Genomic DNA, 19,103 nt, shown 5'->3' with positions numbered 1-19,103 from the left:
ACTGTTCGACACGCCCCCATATGAAATATCACTCTCTGATTGGAAGCTGCAGCAGCTCAGACTTCTATACATGAAACATGAAACTATTCATTCCATTGATTCATCCATTCATTTCCTTTCATCCAAGAGTTCATGTGAGGCTAATTCAGCATTCTGCATTAGCATTTCAGCGCAAGATTTTCAAAACTTTGTTCAACCATTTTTAGACAAATCTTCAGTCATTCATGTTCAGCATTCTGTATTAGCAGTTCAGCGCAAGCTGCTTCAGCATTCTGCATTCAAACACAACAGAGTTTAATGAGAAAAGAGACAAGCTGAAAACAGGCTCAGAGGATTGTTCAGAAACTGATCATAACTCTGGTAGTCAACTGTTTGTTGTGAGTTTAAAGCACAAAACACTGAACACCACCATCATCATCAAATCAATATAACAAAGGATTGATACTGAAATCTAATAAATAATATCTTCCTGAAACAAAATAAACTAGGTTACGTTAATAAGTTTCAGAGTTCACGATCAGATGGGCTCTAGATAAGGGCTGAATAATTCATAAATAATCTAACAATTACGCATTTTACCTGTAAAGTGATCCTCGAGCTTCTAACAGCACACAGAATAAACAGAGAGCAGGTTTTCTTCATGGTAACATGTTTGATAAACAGGTTAAAGGAACAGAAAAAGCTCATACCTCTCTTAGTGTGCATTTTTCATCTTATTTCATACTGTATATTGTCAGTGTAATGTTTGCACTATCCACTTTGCAACTATAGCACTGTAGGTTTCACCTTAGTGAGAGGAATGAATTTTGTCTTGAAAATTGAAACACTCATTTTCCCAAAACTGTGCCTCAGTTCCTGCTTTTAAGTTTGTTTATACTTGCCAGCATTTAGTTGCCTCCCACCAGGCTAGAACAGTGAAGTCAAACATGGGAAATATGATTCTTTCTGCATTGTTCTTGAAGAGCTGATACAATCCAAAGAGTGTTTCTTATAATAGCTGCTTCAGCTTATCATATTTGTGCTATATACTTTTCTTCACAATATGTTTCAACAACATGTTTCCTTTAGGTCAGCAGCTTTTTTGAGTGACAACTTGAAAAGACACGTTGGACCCTCCTTGTTTTAAAGATATATTCTCAGGATGTTTACAATAATAATTCTAGCAGTTCTGCACGTAGCAGAAAAAAAACTGTTAATGTGCCTTTTAGTCTTCTAAACTTTCACTATTAGATCCTTTATACGGGTCATGCTTAATTATTACATCATTTTAATTTGAATTTAGATTCATTTATTTGATAGGGGCAATGCAGTTTAACATAGTTCACTAAAAAGCATGAATCTGATGTGCACAGAGAGTTTATAGCGAGTGCTACTTTCCAACTCTTGTCCCTAGTTGGTCTTTGCTTTAATTATTAATTCAGTGCTAATTTAGCAAATATCTACACCAGTGACTCCCAAAGGGAGGGCCAGGAACCCCTGATAGGGGGCTCCAAAATGCCTTACAAAGTCAGAAATTATGAACAATTACAATTACATATTTGATTCATTATTGTAAATATATGTTAAAAATTGAGTTAAATTTAATATCAAGTTATGCAATAAGAAAATGTTTGATGTGTTTTTCACATTTCTTTGTTGAAGACCCTTGAGATGACTAAACAACAGTATTACAGCTTTATCATGAATTGCAATTTCGTTGTACTTGACAAATAAATAGCAATGACAAATAAAGTTCTACTCTCTATTCTATTCTAGCATTCATCCATTCATTCATTTTCCAAAGCGCTTATCCCATACAGGGTTGCAGGTGGCTGGAGCATATCCCAGCTGTCATTGGGTGAGAGGCGGGCTACACCCTGGACTGGTCGCCAGCCAATCGCAGGGCTGACACAGACAGACAACCATTCACGCACACACTCACACCTACGGATAATCTAGAGTGATCAATTAGTGTGTGTTGACAATGTGGGAGGAAGCCACATTACCCAAAAGGAACCCACGCATGCACGAGGAGAACGTGCACACTCCACACAGAAAGGCCCACCGGACAAGCTGGGAATCGAACCAGTGACCAGTTCTTGCTGTGAGGCTGCAGCACCAACTGTTGTGCCACCATGCAGCCCCATTACTATTTGAGGCAGATTAATTTAGGAAAAAAAGCTAAATAGATATGCAAATAGGTAGTCTCATTTTATACTACAAATCAGATAAATTTGGTGGCATAGGCCTTTTTTTGTTTGCTTGTTTTTTTGGATTGGCTATTCCCACATCAGGGGGTTGCCAGTCTCTTTCAGTCTGTGGGCTAAAAAGTTTGGGATCCCTGATGTAGATTATACATATGCTTACTGATTGATTTTATTTTGTTAAAAACCTCGGTGTACTCCGCCTCTCGCCCAATGACAGCTGGGATAGGCTCCAGCCACCCACGACCCTGAACAGGATAAGCAGATCAGAAAATGAATGAATGAAAACCTCTTGTCCTGTGTCATTATTTATGGGGTGAGAGGGGTGTGAGGTGGCTGGTGTGAAGCTCTATGTACTGTGCTGAGTTCCTTAAAGTTATCAGCTGAAATTAATGTTTACTTCACAGCAATGTCATGAATATCTCCCTCTACCATTTCTCATGGTCAACTTGTCTGGAAGCCTTTGTGCAGTTACATGATCTGTGTGTCATGAATATGGAGATGGTAATTGGTGTTTTCTTTCTGACACTTACTGAAGCTCGATCACCATCAATATTTATTGCTGGCAATAAGATATGGATACAATCCACTTTGATCAACATCATTTGGACGACTTCTGACGGAAAGGTTACACTCAACAACAATTCCTTCCAAAATCCTGATAAACATGGCCTTTACACAAGTATGATCTGGCCCCTGCGATAAATAGATAGGTAAATAAAATAAAATAGAAATCCAGCTGTACTCTTATCAAATAGTGTAAAAATGATGAAAGAGATATAATATAACATTATGTAACAGCATCTGCTCACTCTCAAGTTGAGTTATGTGGTAAATTATCTTACAGCCAGCAAATAACTTAGATATGGAACCCTAAAAGATTCATTGTCAAATAAATAAAAACAACGTCTTGAAATAAATACCATTTCGATAAATAACAGGATCATATGTAATGTGGCCATTAAATTGTGAAATAAGGCAATGTTATTATGAATTTTTTTTTTTTAAGATTCTTTAATATAGAATTATTATAATTAAATATTTCATAATGATTATTTTAACAATTTCCTTTACACAGACATTGCAGCAGCACTTGCAGGATTGATTAAACATGGTCACTTATGAGAACACTGAAGAGCTGAAAACAGGAGTGCATGGCACGTTTGAGACACAATGGCTGCAGGAGGGAAGTCATTTTCAGAGTTGCTCCTCAAGCAGCTGAGCATGGAGGTCTGCAGCTAGACCCCCCCTTAAACTTAGCGATCTTTAAGAATCGAGCATAGGTTCCACCCTCTAGCTTTGATTGACAGACCAAGTCATTCAAATAAAAAAACAACATTAAAAATAAAAAGGCCATTGTGGAAAAGAACATTATAAAATAAAAATGGACTTGAGTGGGTTTTTTTTTTAAAGAAATTATAAAAAGCTGTGAAAATGAATAAAAAGTCAATATCTAAAAAGTATGAATTTCTTGAAATAATAATAATTGTGAAATATTTAATTTTATTTGACATTAAAGAATAATAAAATGTATTTCATAATATCATTGCCTTATTTCACAATTTAATGGCCATATTATATATTTGTCTGTTATTTCAAAATGTTGTTTTTATTCACTCAATTATGAATCTTTTGGGGTTTTATATGAAGAACATCAAAACCTGATTTATATTTGAATTCCCTGTAAACTGATCATTTCGATGAATTTCAAGCCCAGCTTTCTGTTCATTCTTTATGTAAGCTGATTCTAAAGGTCCCTTTTTTCATGACAGCACACAATAAAACTGTTACTCATGAGTCCCTAATTTATCTGTTCCATCCAAATATAACCACACTTAAAGGAGCAGGATTAAGTTCTCCTGGGCCTTTTGGAAGCATAGAGTGTACATAGAATGGACAGAGGCGGAAGCCTTTCACCCTAGGTGACAAATAAGATGTTTTTTTTTTTTCTTTGGAGAGTCTAATCTCTTCTTGGCTCTCCCTCCTGACGTATTTTACTTTTCCTGAAAAAATTACACATGAACATTACTGTAAGGTCAAACCCTGTTTTTAACTTCTAATGATTAATGAAAAGGAAACTTTTCAGAAAAAAAAGAGGACTGGAACAAAACACAGCCCAATAATAACTTTATATCCCAATAGCATACAGATAAGAGAAACACCTCTACCAGATGTTTTTATATTAAAAAAATTGACCATCTAAAAGTTGATCTGGAATGACTGGGGAAAATAAGTTTTTGGCCTAAACTGCAGCCAGCCACCAGGAGGAGCAGTTTTTGTGGAGGCCTCACTTCAAACTGAGCGAGATGATGTTTTTTGTTTGTTTGTTTGTTTGTTTTGTTACAGTCTATGGTTGGAAGTGGAAGTGTTCAGGATTTGTTGTCATTCATTTTTCAAAGAGCTGACATGCCATTATGTGACAAACCTTCAATTGTAGTGTGTCACATGATGGATGTTTAAAACATGTTATCCCAGAGCAGTAACCAAGTTCACACCATTTAACAGACACATGCCATATATCAACAGGCAATGTCTGTTTAACAGAAAGAGGCTGTTAACCAAAAGACAAGCCATAGCCCAGCACTGAGTTTCATTGAATGCGAAAAACAGTTGTTTTGTTTTGTTTTTTGCCATGTCCATGGCCCTGGCCTAAACTGTGATCCAGTTTGTGCTTTGTGCTTATTCTCTTCTTGCTATTAAAACCACTTGATATTATTAACCACTATATACTATAGTATTTCTAAGCATATAACCTTTGTATGGAATGAATATCCTATCTTTAATCAAGAGCCTTTTGAATGAATATCCTATCTTTAATCAATTGATTTTTAATTGAATTACTAATTAATTACTTTTTAATTGATCTGAGAGCAGTATTTTATTGATTTCATGCTCAGCTTTCGAGATATTGTCTCTCAAAATTCTACTCTTTCGCTCAAATTTGCTCTGCCCATGCTCAAACTGTGTCCTTGCGCTCCGTTACAATGCTGCGCGTGCTCAAACTGTCCTCTTTCTCGGTTACAATGCTGCTCGATCAGATTTCCTGTGCTCACAGAGCTCTGTCTGCTCGCGAATGATTTGTGGATCGACCAATAGGAGGCCGAGTAGTATTGACCAATCAGAATGTCCCTGATTGTTTGCGGGTGCATTCACTGTTTTTCCCGTATCGTTGCACTCTTTCAAACTGGTTTATCACCCCCTGAAACAATAATATAGGTAGATAGAGCTATGATTTTGTTTCTGATGATACTGTGGAGCACTAGTGACTAATGAATTGAATTAGAAATTATAAAATGATAAAAAAAAAAAAAATCTAGTGTAAGATAGATATATAGAGGTATATAAAATATACTTTTTGATTTCTGCTCCAGAGGATTTATCCATGTCTTCCCCCCCGGAGGCTTCTTCCTCCAGACTGTCAAGTAAAGCATGACAGGAGAGGAATTGAAATTGACACTTATATTTAATATGTTTACAAATTTAAAGACTTTACGTTATGTTTCTGTTGAGAACTTGTGCTTTTTAATCAGATTCAGATGGGATTAAGATAAGTGAGAACAGTGCTCAATTCATGTCATTTTCTCAGTTGCCATATGTAAATAGCTAAAAACTTATTTATCCAATATTTACCTGACCATATCCTTTATTACAAATTATAGCGTTTTGACCCCCCAGCTTCATGATGGTGACATCTTTTTCTTCACCAGCACACCACAAAGAGCACTGTGTCATGCGGTTATGGTAATACAATGTAACTATTTCAGTAAAAACACAGGTGCTCGTGTATTTATTGAATGATATTTGATTCCAATAGTAAACAAAAAAATTAAAGAAATCACATTTATTACAACCCTGGAGGTCGGGGTTGATAAACCAGGTTGAAAGAGTGCCCGCCCGTATGCAATGCTCCGGGAAAAACAGTGAACGCATCCGTAAACAAACAGGGACATTCTGATCGGTCAATATTACTCAGCCTCCTATTGGTCGATCTAATCATTCTCAAGCAGACAGACCCCTGGATCTGTGAGCTTGAGAAATCTGAGCGAGCAGCATTGTAAACGAGCAAGAGGACACAGTTTGAGCACACGCAGAGCAAATTTGAGCGCAAGAGTAGAGTTTTGAGAGACATTATCACGAAATCTGAGCGTGAAATCAATAAAATACTGCTCTCAAATCAATTAAAAATGCTCTTGATTAAGTAAAGGATATTAATTCCATACTTTGTACTGTAGCTGTTCACTGCAAAGGTAGGGTCAATGTGTGCTATACAAAACAAGAAACATAAAATTTTAGCTCAGCATAGATGAATGACTGGACACACTGTTCATTTAACCCTGTCAGCAGTTTGACTGTGAGAGAAAAGAAATCTTCACTGCACATTTCATAAATACAGAAGGCAGTCTGACACATTATGTACATCTGTTTCTGCTCAAATCTTCTAGTTTCTCTCAAAAGGAACAGAACAGTATTATTACCATCACACAGATCAAAATAAAATGTTATGATAGTCACCCTTTTTTGGTTGTTTGTTGTATTCCACAGAAATTTTGCTCGTAATTAACCCAAAATACAAAACTTGAGGTGTTTTCAAAGAACTTAGGTTAACCTGAAAGGCTGGACAGGGACAGAGAGCAGAGGTCAGGTTGAGACCCCAGCTGATGTGAGTTTATGTGGGTTCAGGTTTAGCTTTCATGGTGTGCACTTTCTCACTTACACTGTAAACCCAGATAAGTAGAAATTACTTGAAAAATGCTAGTAAACAGGTTACCTAAAAAAAACAAAAAACAAAAAACTTAGTAACAAAATATGAAAACTTAATTTAACTCAACATCTTAAGTAGTTACAATTCTTATGGAAAATCATTTTACTGAATGTCTTAAATCTAATAAACCTGATGCCTATTGTTACATACTAAATATTTAGTAATATTTAAAAATGTTGCGTACACTGTAAAACATAACAAGTTGACCACCCCCCCCCACACACACACAAAACAAAAGGAAACTCGTTGCTTCCAAAAGATTAAGTCACGCTGACTTCAATACAACAAGTAAATACAACAAGATTAGCTGATTCCTTTAAATTTTTTTAAGTTAATGCAACTTAGGTCATGCTTTGTGATGACTCTGTTTTCTTGTTCTGCACTCAAAAATGTTTATGCTTAGATGGATCTAGTGTTCACGCCGTTCCTTCCTCACTTATGGTCAGAATTTCCAAGTTCCAAGTGGGAATGGCCAGCTGAAACATCTCCCGAGGATGGAATTTCCAACTTGTAAGTTGGAGCACCCACACCACCCCCGAGTTTCCATTAGGAAATTCCAAGTTCGGGGGTTTAAAGCTCCTTTTATATTTTTCTTATTTTAGAATTTCTGACTACTGTTTGTCACAATAAATCAGTTGTATATACAGTATTACTCAATGTTATACAGAAACACTGCTGTTATGGCAAGTTTTTTCTGACTTGGAAACGGGAACGCTGAAGATGACGTCACTCCCACTCCTGCCTTCCCAGTTCCCAGTGCAAATGAAACGCAGTACAATTTCAGAACTTTTGTAACCATGATGGAGGAGGGAAGGCAGTAGATATGAGCCCCTGCTGTACATTGAGATATTGTTCCTCAGGGGGCACAGGTTGTCTGAGCCCTATGGCACTGATTGGTGGTATGTGTACCATGGAACGGGGGTCTTGTACCTATTAACTTCTGCAGAGTACTGAATGATTAATATTAATATTTTTTTTGACTGGACTTTAATGCTATTTTGGCAAGTTCTGAACTTAATTGTGAAATTATTATTTTTTTTTAATTTTTTTTTTATATTTTTTTTTAGTGACATGGACAGCCAGTCCATAACAGGCAGAGCATTGACAGCTGATTGATGCTACAGAGTACAGACAAACAGTCAATGCTGTGACACACAGAAAAATGGCCCACGCCATGTGGAGCACAAACAGCCTGTGCCACAGCTGCACATCCAGTACATATCAACTACGTCCCCTCCTCACTCATGATTACAAAACACAGTCTCAGAAACTGATGATTTTAAGTTGTGCTCGCTTTAACAGTTATAAAAGTTAAATGTACTCAAAAATAATCAGTTTCAAAACTGAAAACTTAGAAATTTGAATAAATTGAACTCACTAACATATTTTAAGTTTTCATAGCTTAATCCAACTGAGTAATTTGAAATTTGGGGTTAACAGTGTATCCAGCTCAGACTGACACACACACACACACACACACACACACACACACACACACACACACACACACACACACACACACACACACACACACACACACACACACACACACACACACAGTGCAGCCTGTGATTGGACAATAACTAAATCAGTTTCTGTACCTTTCAGGCAGGTTGCTGAGCAGGTTGTTGAGCAGGTTATTGAGCGGTCAGATGAATGATCGTTGATCGTTGAATTTTGGTTGATCATGCAGTAGCACTTATTAGCCTTGGAACATAAATACATGTGCTGCACTGATTCATGTTAAAGTTCAGAACATAAAGAGTTCCTCTCTTGATCTCGGCCTGTTTGGTTGAAAAGGTCCTGCAGTGTATCTCTTATTTTGAAGTTCTCTGAAAATGATCACAGTGTCTCAGCCTTGTTTAAAAAGAGTTTACAGGTGTCCCTTTTTGTAGGTTTGTGTTGTGTGTGAGAGAAGAGTCAAACTGACACAACAGACTGTAATAGCCAGGGATGTGAAGGATTAATCTGCTTTACCACCATGAGTAACTTACTCTCCACTGACTTGCTGAGGCCTCGCTCTACATCTCCATGCTTCTTCACAGCTGTCATAGACATAGGCTTATCCAGGGCTGGTTCAAAACCAGTGCTAATTCTTGTATCAACCCTTTGGGTTTTGACTGCCAAAGATCTGTCCCTCACCAGGAAAACTGAGTAAGAGGTCTTTCTTCGAGCTTCCAGCCCAGAAAGAAGACAAAACTGATTACACTGTGGGCTAAAGGTGGTCTTCTTGTTGCCAAATAACACCAACCAAAATGTTGTTACTGCCAAGCGGCAACCTCCAGCAGCCAGAAATGAGAAGTTCCAAAACAGCTGATTTTCACTGCAGAGATAAACATGTTTACAGCCTGGTTCAAAAAACAGCTGGGGTCTGAATCTCTCATTTCTCTGTCAGCACACACTAAACAAGATGTATAACTCATTATTCAGATTATGATTCTGCCCAATCCGAGGCACAGCTCATCTGATGGACAGGTCACAGCTGTTTTTGAGGAGCCTCTAAGCCCACCTCTTGAATTCAGGATTTCACATATGGCCCCGCCACGTTTGCTTTAAAACTCTGTATCAGAAACAGATGGGTGACATAACAGAGTCTAAGTTCACATAATCCAATGTTGTGTCTCCAGACAGTCAAATCTAATGAGAGTTCACTTTCCTGTGTATGTTTCACATGTTTTAGCTGGTGCCTAAAGGGTAACACACTCTTTCAATTTGAACTTACTTGTAACTTGAGAACATTTTTAACATAGGTGTCTACCTGTTTATTTATTTATTTATTTATTTACTTGTTTACCTACTTGGTGTTTCATGACATGTAGCTTTATTGAGCTGTCTGAATAAAGTGATAACTTTGGTAAATACATGTTTTTTCAGTGTTATTGTCTGTCTATCTATAAAGCCAGCATGAGCAAAACTTTATAAACTATGAATGTGTATTTCTTAGTGTATTTCAGACATAGAGAGACTATATGATGTGTCTCTCGTGGCTCTTTCCTGTGGAAATGGGAACAGAAGATATTCAAGTTGACCCATCTCTGAACCTGCACCAAACAGTTATGAGACACACCTTTTAGCTCCCTCCTCTCCTTTTTGCCTTCATTGTATTCAGATATTATTTCATATGCCAAAGTGAAAAATAATCAAACAGCCTTGTGAGCGTACAATGAGCTTGAGTCAACCCTGGACCAGCCAGCACAGAGCATGCTTCAATGCTGATCCCCTATAAGCAGCCTGAGGGATAGATAGTCCTGCTTCTCTGTGGTTCTCTCTGCAAGACGTCTACTGATATTTGCCAGTGTATGTCACTCAGAGACTCCACAGTCAGCCAGTAGGAAGGACACACAACGGCTTTCCTTCTCTCTTCAAGGTGGAGTGAAGGGAAGCAGGAGCAATGGGAGGGTTGAAATACTGTGGTTAGAGTCAGTTACTCACAATTGAGGGCTTTAAATTAGGCTGTGTAAAGTTCCTGTTCAGGTTTGTCATTGTAATAAAAGTTCATTTTCATTCCTTCCTTACACTCTCATTTGAAGCTGTACTGCTGTAGCAGAGTGCTGTGTAAAGGTGTTTTGGGCTCCGAGTCACTGTGTATCTTGTAAACGTGTCTGAAGAGGGCCCTGGCAGTGCATTGCTGCTAATATCACATTTCAGAGAGTGAAGATACTGGCGACAGAATGGTTTGTTTGGTTCATCAGCCCCTCATGGCTCCATGTGGGGGCTTCACTTTGGCTCAGTTCTGTCATGGTCCCACATTTGTTCACTCAGGGAGAGGGGACTGGGGCTCGGGCTTAGGCTTTGAGCGTCTACTCTGGCTGCTCACACAGTGTTCAGATTCAGTCTCCTGTGATCCATCAGTTAGTCCACAGCTGTGGTGGTGCAGGCACAGCAGACTGGAGTTCTGAAGGAGCCCATCATCCTGCTCCTCTTCCTCTGACAGCTGTTGTTTCTGCTCTGGTGAGATGTGTTGGTGTTCTGCCGTGACAGCTTTGTTGCATGTTTTGCTGTCTCCTTGATCTGCAGCTCAAGGTGCCTCTGGATGGCCAAGCCCAGCTCCTCAGGGTCCACAGAGGCTCCATACACCTCCCATGTCATCCCCTCAGCATCCCACTTCACCTCCTTCACTGGAGACTTGGGAGCCCCGCCTGCTTTTTTGTCTCCGTCTGTACTGTCAGGGATCTCACTCCTGGTCTCCTCTGCCAAACAGATCTCAGGAAACACATGAGGTGTGACATTTTGTCCTGTCTGTACTCCAACATCCCTCAGCTCTTTGCTGGCTGTCATAGTTCCCATGTCCCTAGTGGCAGCTCTGAAAAGGCCTGTGGAGCTGCTGTAGCTCTCTTCCAGAGCACAGGGTTTTTGTGATTGTGGCCCAGCAGGAGGTAGACTGCTTATCCAGGAGCAGCTGAGGTTGCAGCAGCGCAGCAAGTGTTTGGCATCAAGGCCCGTCTCACTCACAGAGGAGATGAGGCGAGGCAGGGTGAGGTGGTTTAAGGCTGAAGAAGGCTCCAAAGCACGCTGGTTGTCACAGCTTGGCTCTGGTCCTGGTAGGGGCTGCAGTAGCTGGGAGGGGGATGGGATTGGCTGGGGGTGGCAGTAGGCGGCAAAAGTGTCCTCAAAGTTTGCATGATTGATGTAAGAGCCACAGCAGTGTGCCACGTCACATGCCGTGGCAGGAAGGTTGCCCTCCTCTTTAACACCCTCCAAGCTGCCCGCTGTGCTAGGGGACAACATACACACACACCTGTTCTGAGGTACACCCCCTGCTCCTGACAGTGCAGGAACAGTGCTGCTCTGCTGCAGCTCTGTGGGCTGCTTACACAGCACCATGGAGTGGGTGTCAGTCTCTGGGATGGAGTTATTACCTCGTTGGCGGGAAATTCCACAGGCCTCGTGGTCTGTTTGGGGGGGTGCTGCCTGTTGAATCATGGGTGAAGTGATTGAATGACTCCTGTGCACAGGTAGTGAGGCCTGCACTGTCCTGTCAGCCTGAGAGGCCTCACTGAGAACTTTGCAGGGTTTCTGTGAGGATGTTTGCATCTTTGCAGTACTGCAATAGAGGCTTGGAGCCCCTGATGATCCACGGGGCTCTGGTTGGTCCTTTTCACTGGGCTTACTGATGATCCTCAAACTGCCATTGTTTGGTTCCCCTGGTAGGAACGGAAGCAGGTTTTTCTCCACAGACCTGGTTAGGGACCTCCTGTGGCTCCTCCTGGCAGGTGTCAGCTGGTCTGCCAGGCTGCCTGGAGGCTTTTGTCTGCAAAGAAAGGCCAAGGAGTGAATGAGAAGAAAGTGGAGACTCCAAAATAACATCTTCCCTTAAAGGGTGCAACTCCAAACCAGGGCGCCTGGCCACTGCCATGGGAGACCTGGAGGTGGGGGTCAAACACAGGAGTGTATTACGTCTTGTTATGTATGTATTTATTAACAAGAATATTTAGCACTTGAATGTTGTTGAAGGTGAAACTACGGTGTTGCAGAAATTTGTTACTACATTATACATGGGGAAAAAATCTCCTGTCACTGAATGGCAGCACCTGTAGCCAAATAACTTGTGGCACTTTATGGCACTGACTAGGTTTCCCTTCTGTCTAAATTCTTGCTTGTGTTGTATGACACCTTGGAAAAAAGTGTCTGCTAAATGAGACTGTAGAACTGTAGATCCTCTTAGGGGCCACAAAAACAGGACCCAGACCATTGGACACCTTTGGAGAAGAATATCTAATACTGCTTCATTAAAACTGAGCAGTGGGGAACCCACTGGGCCTTCAAGGTATTCAGTGAAGGCCTTATCAAAAATATTGAAAGAATTTTTGTAATCCTAAATAATTATTTTATTTCTTTATTTTGTTTTATTTTGTTTTTATTTATTCATTTTACTCAATGAAATCATAGCAATGAGTTTTATATTATTCTTATAAACTTGTCCTGGCAAACAATGGGTTAATATAACTAAATGGAAAATGGACCAATCACAATTTTCCTGTTGATGGTATCTGGGTAAATCAGCGACACATTCTGGCAGACAGGCAGGGCCTTCAGTAACTGCAACGAATGCCTGTGTAACTCAAGCGAATGTGGCCACTATTTGACAATGACAGCTGTCTTGGCCAATCATATTTTGATAAGTTGTGGGCGGGATCATTTCCTGACATCTTCCGGGTATTCGCGGATACCTGCCAAACACCGCCTCCCTGCTCCTCTGCACTTAGATGGGGCATATTTTACTTGACCAAAAACACAAATAAACAGACTCCCACCGAAACTCTGATATCTGTCTGCATTCACGCTTTATTTAGAGAATTTTCAGCGCGTTACTTTCACACAAAACACCGCTAAATAAGGCTCTAGTTCTCATCAGGAAAGAACCTGACGAGCAGGGAGGGGGTGTTTGGTGCGAGCACCCTGGGCTTCTGCTGCACTAAAACACTGCTGTAGGGGTCATTTCTGCCCTAAACCTTGTGATAGGACCCAACTTGTTCCATCCCGGAGTATCACTTTAATGGATAAGCCCCGAACTGTAGCTGTGAGTGAGTGAGGAGAAAAGAGAAGATCTAGTAGGCAGAACGTGAAGAGAAATGGCAGAAAGTAATGGAGAAGACTGTGTGGTTGCTGGATTACTTGAAACTCCGTTTTTTTGTTTTTTTTTTTTCAATTTTATATCTTTTTTTTTTTTTAGTTGTTTGAAGTTGTTTTAGGTGTTGCAGTGTTCAGACACATGATAAATTTGTAATCCCACAAAACTATCAATATACTAAACTTCCATGTCACATGATTTTGGCTATTGTTTTTATTTCTTGGTTTGATTGTTTATTGCCACGTGTGGTCCCATGGTCCTACTGAAGGCCCAGTGGCTGGGGCCACGGTTCGCCACTGAAACTGAGTGTCACATGATCATGTGTGACACACTCACATAGTTAAAGGGGTTTACTGAGACGGTATCAGGGTTTTATTTTAGCAGGATAATCTGGTTTTATGCAGGTGGATAATGCTGTGTAGATTTTAAACAGCATATTCACAAGATCACAGTCCATTCCTACCTCACTCATGGTGTCAGTACATTACTGTTGACTGAAGGGCTTCTTGAAATGAATAACTTCAAAACAGTTCATAGAACTAGACCGGTATGAATTCTTTTTGACATGTTTCCTCTGCAAACTCCCTGCAGTCTTCCCCAGATAGTCTTGTGGTGTTGTCGTCTGTCACTTGTCTGTCAGCTGATTCAAGAAAGGCTTCCACACATCTCTTTTGAAAATCTTTCTCACATGCTTTCTTTCTACAACTGTTCACACTTTTACATTATTTCTATTGTCACCATTCTCATTATTCTCATTATTTCTAGTTTACTTTATGTCAGTTTGATAGTTTACTTCTTTTTCCACTTAACCCATTGAATGTTGACACTAACCAGTGTTGGGTCAGGGATGAATATTTGATTAATGACTTCAAATGACCCTGCAGTTGGGTTGTTGTGCTGGCTGGGTTCTCTTCTCCTGCTGTTGGGTTGTTGTGCTGGCTGGGTTCTCTTCTCCTGCAGTTGGGTTGTTGTGCTGGCTGGGTTCTCTTCTCCTGCTGTTGGGTTGTTGTGCTGGCTGGGTTCTCCTCTCCTGCTGTTGGGTTGTTGTGCTGGCTGGGTTCTCCTCTCCTGCTGTTGGGTTGTTGTGCTGGCTGGGTTCTCTTCTCCTGCTGTTGGGTTGTTGTGCTGGCTGGGTTCTCTTCTCCTGCTGTTGGGTTGTTGTGCTGGCTGGGTTCTCTTCTCCTGCTGTTGGGTTGTTGTGCTGGCTGGGTTCTCTTCTCCTGCTGTTGGGTTGTTGTGCTGGCTGGGTTCTCCTCTCCTGCTGTTAGGTTGTTGTGCTGGCTGGGTTCTCTTCTCCTGCTGTTGGGTTGTTGTGCTGGCTGGGTTCTCTTCTCCTGCTGTTGGGTTGTTGTGCTGGCTGGGTTCTCTTCTCCTGCTGTTGGGTTGTTGTGCTGGCTGTGTTCTCTTCTCCTGCTGTTGGGTTGTTGTGCTGGCTGGGTTCTCTTCTCCTGCTGTTGGGTTGTTGTGCTGGCTGGGTTCTCTTCCCCTGACTTTGTGTTCTTGTGCTGGCTGGGTTCTTTTTTCCTGCCGTTGGGTTTGGGTTTCTGTGTTGGCAGGGTTCTCTTCTTCTGACGTTGGGTTCATGTGGTGGCTGGGTATCTTCACCAGACGTTGGGTTCGTGTGTTGGCTGGCAGTCTTCGGCTGCTGTTGGTTTCCTATGTTGGCTGGGTTCTCTTTTCCTGCCGTTGGGTTTCTGTGTTGGCTGGGTTTCTGTTGCTGACATTGGGTTTCTGTGTTGGCAGGGTTTTCTTCTTCTGACGTTGGGTTCATGTTGTGGCTGGGTTTCTTCACCAGACGTTGGGTTCTTGTGTTGGCTGGCAGTCTTCGGCTGCTGTTGGGTTCCTGTGTTGGCTGGGTTTAGGGGCTGCGGTTGGGTTTCTGTATTTGCTTGGTTTCTTCGGCTGCTGTTGGGTTCCTGTGTTGGCTAAGTGTCTTCTGCTGCTATTGGGTTCCATTGTTGGCTGGGTTTCTTCAGCTGCCATTGGGTTACTGTGTTTGCTAGGTGTCTTCTGCTGATGTTGGGTTCCTTTGTTGGCTAGGTTTCTTCTGCTGTTGTTGGGTTCCTGTGTTGGCTAGGTTTCTTCTGCTGTTGTTGGGTTCCTGTGTTGGCTATGTTTCTTCAGCTGCTGTTGGGTTCCTTTGTTGGCTAGGTTTCTTGCGCTGTAGTTGGGTTCCTGTGTTGGCTAGGTTTATTCTTCTGCTGTTGGGTTCCTGTGTTGGCAGGTTTTTTTTTTTTCAGCTGCTGTTGGGTTCCTTTGTTGGCTAGGTTTCTTCCGCTGTTGTTGGGTTCCTGTGTTGGCTAGGTGTCTTCTGCTGCTGTTGGGTTCCTGTGTTGGCTGATTTTTTTTTTTCTGCTGCTTTTGGGTTCCTGTGTTGGCTGGGTTTTTTCAGCTGCTGTTGGGTTCCTGTGTTGGCTAGGTTTTTTCAGCTGTTGTTGGGTTACTTTGTTGGCTAGGTTTCTTCCGCTGTTGCTGGGTTCCTGTGTTGGCTAGGTGTCTTCTTCTGTTGTTGGGTTCCTGTGTTGGCTGATTTTTTTTTCTGCTGCTGTTGGGTTCCTGTGTTGGCTGGGTTTTTTCAGCTGCTGTTGGGTTCCTTTGTTGGCTGGGTTCTCTCCTTCTGCAGTTGGGTTCCTGTGTTGGCTAGGTTTCTTAGGCTGCCTTAGGGTTCTTGTTCTGCTTTTGGGTTTCTTCTCATTATGTTGGGTTTATGTGTCTGCTGGGTTTCTTTGGCTGCTGTTGGGCTCTTGTGTAAGCTGGGTTTTTTTTTTCGGCTGCAGTTTGGTTCCTGTGTTGGCTGGGCTCATTCTCCTTCCATTGTGTTCCTGTGTTGGCTGGGTTCTCTTCTCCTGCTGTTTGAGTTCTTTGTTAGCCGGGTTTATGGGCTGCCGTTGGGTTTCTGTGTTGGCGGGGTTTCTTTTCCTGTTGTTGGATTTCTGTGATGGCTTGGTTTCATTGATTGACATTGGGTTCCTGTGTTGGATATGTTTCTCTGGCTGCTGTTGGGTTCTGTGTTGTTGTTGTTTTTTTCGTCAGCTGTTGGATTCCTGTGTTGGCTGGGTTTCTTCGGCTGACGCTTGGTTCCTGTGTTAGCTGGGTTGTCATCTCCTGACATTGGGTTCTTGTGTTGGCTGGGTTCTCTTCTCCTGACGTTGGGTTACTGTGTTGGCCAGGTTCTCTTCTCCTGATATTGGGTTCCTGTGCGGGCTCAGTTCTCTTCTCCTACAGTTGGGTCCTTGTGGTGGCTGGGTTTCTTCGGCTGCTGTTGGGTTTCTGTGTTGGCTGGGTTTCTTTTCCTGTTGTTGGTTTTCTGTGATGGCTTGGTTTCGTTGATCGTCATTGGGTTCCCGTGTTGGATAGGGTTCTTCAACTGCTGTTGGGTTCCTGTGTTGGCTAGGTTTCTTAAGCTGCTGTTTGGTTCCTGTGATGGCTGGGTTTCTTCCGCTGCTGTTGGGTTCCTGTGTTGGCTTGGTGATTTCGGCTGCTGTTGGGTTCCTGTGTTGGCTGATTTCTTTTTGGCTGCTGTTGGGTTCCTGTGTTGGCTGTGGTTTCTTCAGCTGCTGTTGGGTTCCTGTGTTGGCTGGGTTTCTTCCACTGTTGTTGGGTTCCTCTGTTGGCTGGGTTCTCTTCGGCTGCAGTTCGGTTCCTGTGTTGGCTGGGTTTCTATGCCTGCTGGTAGTTTCTTTTGCTAGCTGGGCTCTTCTCTTGGTGGCAGGTTTTGAAGTATTTCCTAGTTTGAGGTTGTACTCCTTGAATAGATTTAGTTTTGCACTGGTGGCTTTTAAGTAATTAATTTTGTTAATTTTGTTCCAGGACTGTGTACACAACAGTTTTTAAGGTGTCATAAACAAAGTTATTGTTATTAATATTTTGTATTATTTACTCATGCATGTTTGATGCAAGAAATGATTCAACGGGCGACTGCACGAAGTTTGTAGTTAGAGTGAAAAAAAGAATAACACAGGTCTAGTTGTGAAAATGATCTTAGTCTTTTGTACAGTGTCAGACCAAATAAACCCATTAGGACTAAATTAGAATAATGCTTGCTGAAAAAAAAAAGTTAATGGATCATGATGATATTCCTATAAACCACAGTGCTTTCAAACGATGGCTCATTTATGCTACATTCAGTCACTGATGGCAGAGGACATTATCAGTCTCATACTGACCCATGCACTGTGTAAAACAGACTTTAGCATGCAGCGTGTCAGTGCAGCACTGACACTGGAGCAACGTAAGACTAAAATTATGATCATGTACCAACACTGAGTTACACACATGCCCCTGACAGAAAACATTCAGATTCACCTCAGAGACATGTTTGTGTGGTCTTCTCCAAGCCAGTCCCTGCAGAAAGTTAGTTTTAAAACCAGTCATAGCTTCAGGGCTTCATTTTCTACACCGGATTAGTAACATACATGAAACAAAGCCCCATTGCTCCCTCAGCCAATATGCAAACTCAGGCTGAGCTGATGTGATGAAACTGATAACCTCCTCAGTGGAAGTCAAAAACAGTTCAAGAGTTTTTGATCAATCCAAGTCTGCTAACAATGATCCAAAGATAAAAGTATCGAGCTGAAATCAGTGAAAAGGTGCACTCAAAACCTGTAGCTGAATCATTGTTTACCCCAGAGAGGAAAAGTTAGACACATCATGATCTATCAGCTCACCTTTCACAGTCAGATTTCTGATGCTGAGTGAGGCTTGCCCCCTCCTCCTTCTTCCTCACAGATGGGTCGGATGATGGGTGCAGCACTGTTGACGGCAGATCTTCTCCAGCCCCTCCTCACATCCACAGGTAATCTCACTCTGGCTTCAACTCTCCTTTCACTCAGGCGCTTATGATGCCTCTCCGCTCTCCTATCCCCACCTCCTTTGCCTCAGCAGCCCTCAGCTGTGCACAAGATGGAGGAGACCTTGAGATAATCCTCTCTTACATCTGATTACAAATGTGAGGATGCAATCTTCAAATCCTGGCCCTGAGAGAGAGAGAGAGGGAGAGAGCGAGAGAGGAGCTGGGTAGGGGCTGGCTCATCCAGCTGTAGTGTTAGAGGGATGAAGGGGGGGTTGGGGAACGGTAATGAAATGAGATAGTCAGGCAGCCATTGTCACGGTCCCTCCACCTGTGGAAGGCAGGGGGGGTTGCAGAGAACAGAAAAAGAAGGAAGATTCCCCCTCTGTCTTTGTTTTATCCTCTTCTGCTTCTTCTGTCGTCACACATTCAGTCCTCTCACACTCACTCACAGCTCACTCACTGCTTCTCAGTTTCTCTCCCCCTCTCTGCGTCTCTCCCAACCTTCCTGTAACCCTCCCACCAACATCAACCCACTCTCCACCACTATCCTTGTTGCTATGGAAACTGTAATACTCAATGGGCCTGTGTTTTTTTCTCTCTTTCCTTTTTAACTGGTGATGAGAAAGCAGACAGCCAAAACAAACCAGGTGGGGACTGTTTGTGTTAGTGGTTTCCAGTTCCTTTCATCAATTTCATCATTTTTCAGTCCTATATGTAAAAAAAAATACTTTTAACAAAAAAACATGACAAAAACAGCAACAACAACAACAAAAACCCCGCTATGACGGTGTGTAT

At 41.8% G+C, this 19,103-nt stretch overlaps 1 protein-coding gene across 1 annotated transcript; it reads right to left on the bottom strand.

Annotated features, from left to right (window-relative positions):
* Window positions 1–204: 204 nt before the first annotated feature.
* Window positions 205–18,798, bottom strand: LOC141795046 (GRIN2-like protein). Its single transcript, XM_074675792.1, has 2 exons — window positions 18,184–18,798; window positions 205–12,196 (listed from the first exon to the last, which is right to left on the bottom strand). Exon 2 carries the CDS (start codon window positions 11,977–11,979, stop codon window positions 10,798–10,800), a length of 1,182 nt encoding a protein of 393 aa, XP_074531893.1. The 5' UTR covers window positions 11,980–12,196; window positions 18,184–18,798; the 3' UTR covers window positions 205–10,797.
* Window positions 18,799–19,103: the final 305 nt, after the last annotated feature.

The sequence above is a fragment of the Halichoeres trimaculatus genome, unplaced genomic scaffold, assembly GCF_033239565.1.
Source record: "Halichoeres trimaculatus isolate MK-OKI-2021-1 unplaced genomic scaffold, fHalTri1.1 fHalTri1_scaffold_8, whole genome shotgun sequence".
Taxonomy (NCBI): domain Eukaryota; kingdom Metazoa; phylum Chordata; class Actinopteri; order Labriformes; family Labridae; genus Halichoeres; species Halichoeres trimaculatus.
Note: the sequence above shows the minus strand (reverse complement) of the source record. Positions and strands in the feature narration are given on the sequence as shown.

Bases quoted from the DNA above. Each gene is read 5' to 3' on its own strand.
- LOC141795046 (XM_074675792.1), bottom strand. From the start codon at position 11,979: ATGCAAACATCCTCACAGAAACCCTGCAAAGTTCTCAGTGAGGCCTCT.